Consider the following 7,544-nt stretch of genomic DNA (forward strand, 5'->3'; position numbering starts at 1 on the left):
TGAGATTTTATTCGTAGGTACATAAATTTTTCGCATTAATTCCAAAATCTCCAGTTTCAAAAACATTTTTGTCTCATAGTAAATTTAAAGTGTTTTCAATTACGATGCGAGAATTGCACAGCTGTAATCTTCGAACTTCTCTATCCGAATTTCTGTACTACTTTCTGTAGAGATTAATTCGACTATCTGCACCCATCCGGACGGCAAACCCTTACCACTATCTGCCGCCTTCCACCCCAAGCAGCCAGGCTGCAGGCAGGCCTGAAAACAGAAGACTACAAGGCAAACAAACAGTTTCAGACTAGAACACAAAATATTCACCTCCACCGTCGCTGGTGCTTCCGTCGGTGGTGCCGAAAGCGAAACTTTCCTCGGAACAGCGTCCCGACGGGATCCGTCCGTCGCCTTCGCACTCACACAAATACGCCGGCGGCGGGGGAAACTCGAGCACTTCTTCGACACGCCAGCTGCGCGTTGAATCTCGACTCTCGGAGCGACGGATTTCGCAGCTGGGCTGCTGCTGCTGCGGATATGACAGTTCCGACCTGACCTCGTGCTCCCAATAATTACTTTTAACACTTTTACTATCGTAATTACAGCGAATGTCGCCACCAAGCTCGGTGCCATCGGTGGCTGCCCGTTGGCCTTCATTAGTTGCTGCTGCTGTTGGCGCTGCCGGGAGTTGGTCGGAGATAGCATCGGCAGAAATGAAGCCATCATCGCCATCGGTCGTAGGAGACGCAGTGGATTCGGTCCGATGGACACGTGTGTTTGACGTACGCGCACTTGCTACCGGCCGATTCGCAGCGGCGGCGGTGGCTTGAGGATAGATTTCATTTGAATTTAAATTAATCCAATTACGATTTGGCTGATTTGCCACATTTAATTTTGAATGCTGCTCGTTAGGGACCGGTGGAAGCCGCGTGGCCAGGGGATTGTATGATTCGGCTGGGCCGGCAGCAGCACCCGCATTCGCTTCGCCACTGTTTGTAATAAGTTTTTTGTTGTAATTATGATTTTCATCTATTATTTCATTTAATAATTGGTCGTTTGTTTTTAGCGCTGCTGTTTGCTGGTGGTTCTGATGACTGTCGTACTGCTGGTAATCAGTCACGGTAATCAGCGGCGTTGGAGTTGGCGGTTTGAAATTGTTATCAATATTTGAATTTGAAGCTGCGTTTGAATTTAGATTAAAATCATTACGATTGCTGGTAAACTCATTGAGATTTGGCGAGTTATTGTGGCCAAATTTGGTGGGCGTCGGAGGTTTGCTGGTGGTTCGCTTCGAAGCTGTAGGGCGCACTTTGCGAGGAGGTTTTGATTGGATTCCGTCATGCTGAAGACCTGCATCATCCGATGCCATGCTGGACTTTCGATTACTTTCGTTGACATCTGCGGTGGGGCTTCCAAGAAGTGGTTCTTTTTGATGCAAATGACCCTCGTTAAGCTTTAGAAGAATCTCGATACCTATTTCACGGTGCAGCTGTTCTATCGGTAGCAAATATCGTCTCGGAGGTGGGGGTGGAGGTGGCGATTTTGGTTCCCAGCTTTCACCACATTCAATAACCAGTTCCGTAACACAAATTTGCGGACGTAAAGGGGGCCACGTACCTTCACTGCTGTCACCCTGGTTGATGGGATTATTTCCAGCACCATTATTGTCATTTTTTACCTGCCATCGTCTATTGTAAACTTCGTTATCACCCACACTCTGTCGTACAGCGGCACCCTTTCGACCCCAGTCTACCAGAGCAACATTAGCTTTGTCGAACATTATCCGCAGGGGATCGATTTTGTGCTGCTTTCGAATCTGTTCGTTAAAGTACACACTCTCGTGGCTGCCGTACCGTCGGATACCATCGAATGCAAAGCACCCACCTTCTGCCGGACTCCTGTTGCGAGGAGAAGGACTCCGCCCCGCTGGTGGTGGCCAGAAGTTGTCGCAAGATCGATGCCTCGGCAAACGGCGATTGATCCGAAGCACCGTGTCACGGTTGATGCAGGGTGTCCTTGTGCGCGGCGTCATCTTCTCCTGCACTGGCTCCCGTTGTTTGGAGCGACTTGGCCGCGCTTGGCAGCCTGGTGGCACGTGTGCAGAGGTGGTTGATATAAAATTTTTTTTTTCGATGTCAAACGGGATGGGTCGAGAAATAAAAAGGGAAGAATAATTGCGGTTATCAGTCTTGTGAAGAAGTGTTCGAAAAGAAACAACACACACGCTCAAGTGCGGGTACACAAACACGTACACACTGAACACGAATGTGACGTTTGATGTTCTGAAGTCTCGCCAAACATGTGAAAAGGGCCCATGTGCCATATGTAAACAAGCCAAATTTTCTCGTTTTTTGATCAATACAAGCGAAATCTGCTCTTACCAATAAGATTTATTGATAAAAGGATTCACTCTTTATCAAAAAATCTTATTTGTACGAGTAGAGTAAGCTTGTATTCATTGAAAAACGTGAAATTGTGGCTTGTTTACATATGGCACATGGGCCCTTTTCACATGTTTAGCGAGAAGTATGCTTTCGTATTATGTTTGCTTCCATGCTTGCTTGCGCTCATACTATCTCTTCTGGTGTTGCTGGCGGGCCTTTGTCCGCTTTGCTAGCACGTGTGTTTAATATAGAGTCGAACCGTAGATTATTGTGCCGTGCAGAGAGATCGTCCGGATGGAAATGCTTTTAAAGCTAATTCATTCTAGCTTAAAATTCTGATCGTTTTTTTTTTAATAGTAAAGGCGGATTACAGAATGCAGAGAAAGGATATATTCATTTTAAACTTCTGTTAGTGACCGCATAATGTACTGAAGAGTGTATCGAAAGTCGCAAATGTTTAATACCTTATTATACCCAAAGAGGTGCAAGTGTTTTTACAGAGTTCCTTATTTTGTGTTTTTACAGAGTAACTCATTTTTAAAAGTACACAGGGTGCACCACAATTTTTGCAACAAGAAACAGAGGACCGTTAACCATGTTTTTGGCAAGTAATAGAAGACTTTTGAAATAGAAATATTTTTGTTAAGTAAAAACAGTTTAAAACAACAACTGTTTACATACAAACATCATAAAAAACAGGTTCTTTCCGAGGCGCAAACAACAAAAAGGCTCGTGCGATACAAGGATCTTCTTGCCCGGGCCTTTCGTCGAAGGTACCTGACGACGCTCTTCACCGACGAGAAACTCTTTATCGTTAAGCAAGTCGCGCAACCCGCAAAACGACCGGGTGCTTGCACGAACATCAGGAGGTACTTAAAGCGACCGCGAGGAATCACTTTTACTTAACGAATCAATTCTATGTTACATTGGAACTTACTACTAGCTCTAGAGTGTATTCCGCGAAAGACAATTTCCCCTCGCGGAAAAACTCCCTATCTTTATTACTCTAATAGCCTTTCCTCGGCCTGTCTCTGTTTTAGTACCTTAATTCGTAGGTTTAATCCCCACTTAGTCTAATTCTAGCGAGAGCGGTGAGCCGTGCGCTCAGCCACTCTGCCTTGCTTACGAACAATTGCCAGTAGCTCACCCTTGCGATGCGGCGACGAATTACCGGCCCATCAAGTACCGAACCGCGGGCTCTTGTTTTAATCAATTGTGCTTACGGGTGGCGGTTTTTGTCACCCAAGCCAAGCGGACTTGACTTCAACTGTAAGCAAGTACTGACCTACTTTCATGCACAGCTGAAGGCTGTGCCAACGTAGAAAGAATGCGGTAGGAAACCGTCTTCCTTCCGGGTTCTAAGTATGTCACCTAATGTGACGGAACCCTGTAGGCTTTTACAGGACGCGTGGGTGTCATTACACAGTTAAAAAAACGATCCCTCGCTCGTCTCACCCAGCTTCGCGAACCGAGCTGCTTTTTGTCGAAACAGGAGTAAAAATCGATGGTGATTACTACCGGGATGAGATTTTGAAGAAGAATGTGATGGGTTGGGTCCAGAAAATGAATAACAAACAAAACTGGACCTTCATTCAAGACGGTGCCCCGACTCACACAAAGAAGACCGTTCAAGACTGGTGAAAGTCAAACTTTCCTTCTGTCATCAATAAGGATGAGTGGCCTCCAAACTCGCCAGATCACAACGTGGTGGACTTCTCGAATTGGGGGAACACACAAGTTTGGACGATTTGAAGAAGTCTTTGCACAAAGTTTGGAAGGAAATTCCTTAAAATGACATTCGGTCCACCATCAAGTCTTATCCTAAGCGTCTCCAAGCTGTCATCAGAGCTTGTTTTTTTTACTCAATAATTTTTTTATCCCAAAAGTTATCTCGTACTTGCCAAAGACCGTGGTTAACGGTCCTCTATTTCTTGTTGCAATTATCATGGCGCACCCTGTAAACACTCGTAAATTTAAAAGGTTCTTTTTTTAAATTGTCACGGTTCGAGTTACAAGCTAAAAAGAAAGATTTGCACATGTGGTGCACATCGTAAAGGAAGTAACATTCCACCAAATAAGGAAACGAGATAAAATTCATCTGGAAAGCGTGTAGCGGATCATCGAAAAGTTTGGTAATGAATGCTTCCTAGAGGGTTTATCAAGAAGCGATAGAAAGGTTGGTCCGAGTATTTCTGAGTTGAACGGAAAAGTCGTGGTTTACATTTCGGAACACAGAGCTAACTCAATTTGTGCCGCCTTTAGACGGTCTTCAGTGACAGCTCTAAAAAGTTTCAATTATTACCTAATGTTTAAAGTTTCAAAGTGATTTTTTCGAAGTTCATCCGAAAGTTAATTTGGGCACTAGAGGGTTAAGACAAGCATTGGAATCATCGGAATAAGCGCAGACAAGTATCGAAAACATACAGAAAGAAAAAAGGGTCCGAAAAAACTCCAGCAGTATTATTGTGAAGAAAGTCGCAATAAGTGAAGCGAGCAGGCACAAGTGTTTGAAAAAAGCCAGATTTTAGTTAGCGAGTTTAAGAGTCTAGTACAAAGAATAAACCACTTCAAAGAAAAAAATTTCTGCATCGAGAATTAACTTGAGTATTTCAATTTGAGCTGTTTTTGAAATAAGCCTGATCCAGCAATTCAGATGGTTCACTATTTATATGGATAATAATGTAAAGTTGAACATCTTCAGAAAATATGTGTATAGAACAGGGCTGCATACTGCATCAAATGTCAAATCATTGATGAAAATAGAAAAGAGAAGTGAACCAAGAATTGAACCTAGAGGTACACTAGATTTAATTGGTACAAACGAAGAACGAAAGCTATTACAGAACACAGCTTGAGAGTGGTAACTTTAACTTTTAACTTTTATTTCTTATGGAATATATATAGGCTTTAGGCCCGTTATCCACACTTTATATTGAAATACAATAAATTAAAGACAAAAATACAATCAATTAACACTCATGAAGTTGTCCTCTTAAATATAAACTTAGCCTGCTTTTTAAGATTGCAGGCGACATGTCGATGTTAACAATATGCTGTAGTTCATTAAATGATTTCATGAAACGGCATGTAGGCTCATGTTGTGAATAATTCTGAGCTCGTTGCGGAGGGTTAAACACTCTTGGATTTCTTAGCGTAACCGTATTGCTATTACGATGTATTCGGGCTGAAAGGGTTCGACTATCAGTCCTTCCTGCTAATACATTGGTGAAAAATACTATCTCAGCAATCCTATGTCGGCAATTCACTGTGTCAATATTAACTAATGTACACAAGTCTTGATAGGCAGGTAGTTGATCACCATTGCATCTAAGGCTCCGTAAGGCAAAACGCACGAACTTTTTTTGGATTCCTTCAATTCGTTGAATATGTGTTACATATTGGGGGCGCCAAACAACGCTCGCAAAGTCCAGCTTGCTCCGTTCTAGCGGCTTTGTAAGTTGCTAATATAGAATAAGGGTCTTTGAGATCCCGTCCGTACCGTCTCACAAGAGAAAACAATTTCAAGCTGTCTGTAACTACATTGTCAATATGATTTGAAAACGAAAGTTGTCGGTCAAATGTGATGCCTAGGTCGCGAACTTTTTCTTTACGTGGTAACTCAGTTTCATTGAAATGATATTTGAACTCGATAGGAGATACTTTACGAGAATATGTCATAACTGAACATTTTTCAGCGTTAACGTTTAGACCACTATTCAAGCAGAATTGTCCAAAACTTTGCAAGTCCAATTGTAATTTAAGACAATCGTCATTTGTTTTGACGGGCAAGAAAATTTTCACATCATCAGCATAAATCAGAATCATAGCATTAGTCAATTTGTCTGGGAGCTTGTTCATCACGAGTACGAATAACAGAGGTCCTAAGTGGCTTCCTTGAGGTACTCCCAAATTCACAGTGAACCAATCAGAGACGAGTCCCTTAATTTTAACATACTGAACTCTTCCCACCAAATATGTTTGCAACCAATTGTTGAGTGGACCGCCAATACCGAAGTCACTAATCGATCGAAGAATGCTGTCCGTCTTAACCGCATCAAATGCCTTGCCCATATCTGTGTAAATACAGTCGACTTGAAAACCTTTGCATATATAATCGGTTACTAGAGATGTAAACTTGCAAAGATTCGTGGTAACGGATTTTTTCTTTAAAAATCCGTGTTGCACAGAAGAAATGCGTTCAGCGACTACCTCGTAAAGAGAATCGTACATTAGCCGGTTTTCTATGATCTAATTAGGTGGACAAAAATACTCAGATTATGTAATAATTTCGTATGGGATACCCTATCGAATGTTTTGGAAATATCAATCAACAGAAGTACAGAAAAACCTATTTCGTCTACTGTATGAGAAATATCATCGTTCACTTCGAGCTGAACTTGTACTATGATTTTTCCGAAAAACCGACTTTTCTCGAAAACTTTTAAGAATGAAGAGAGAAGAGTAATTGGACGACAATTTGACAGAGAGAAAGAGTTACTTTTTTATAGAAATAATTTTAACACGCTTACAAAGGTTTGGTCAAATCGCAGTGTGAAAATGTTTTTTTGAAGCCAGCGACAGCATAATTTTAAATAATCTGATAGAGATTTTGTTTTATCCCATAGTCTTTGAATTTTAGAGAGAAATTATAAAATATTATTTACAATTTCATGATAAATCGATGCTTTTCATAGTTTTCTCAATGATTTCTTTTGAATGTTCGTATTCAAAAGCATACGACTGCTTTCCAATACACTCCTTATTTAGATTTGTTGTTCATATAGGTCCGTTTCACAAATTACAGGGTGTTTAATATATCAATATCGCACGGTAGCCTGGAGGGCTAAAGCAGTCTCGATCAACTAGATTTGAGACTTCGAGACTTCGTTATCGATATTGTTTTCGGCATATTTTGTATATTGTAGGATGAGTACAATGATACACCTTGCCCCAGTGCTGAGTCGAGAAAATTTTCAGCTCGAAAAGATCCTCGACCGGGAATCGAACCCGATATCACAACCGTGTGGGAGAGCTAGCCGACCGACATCGCTAACTACAGAGCTACGGGGACCACAGGGTGTTCAATAAGTTCGAATACTCTTGAAAAATATCGTTTAAAATGAAAATACAAGATATTCTTCCCTGAAAAAAAATTAATTCAAACAG

General features: G+C 41.7%; 1 protein-coding gene across 1 annotated transcript in view; it reads right to left on the minus strand.

Annotated features, from left to right (window-relative positions):
* The window catches only part of LOC129719578 (uncharacterized), a 199,323-nt gene extending 197,297 nt beyond the window's left edge, over positions 1-2,026 (minus strand). The window contains exon 1 of the mRNA XM_055670972.1: positions 322-2,026. Within this exon, the coding sequence (XP_055526947.1) occupies positions 322-2,026 (1,705 nt within the window). The remainder of the gene's footprint in view (positions 1-321) is intronic.
* Between the last annotated feature and the right edge of the window lie 5,518 nt (positions 2,027-7,544).

The sequence above is a fragment of the Wyeomyia smithii genome, chromosome 2 (genome assembly GCF_029784165.1).
Source record: "Wyeomyia smithii strain HCP4-BCI-WySm-NY-G18 chromosome 2, ASM2978416v1, whole genome shotgun sequence".
NCBI classification, from domain to species: domain Eukaryota; kingdom Metazoa; phylum Arthropoda; class Insecta; order Diptera; family Culicidae; genus Wyeomyia; species Wyeomyia smithii.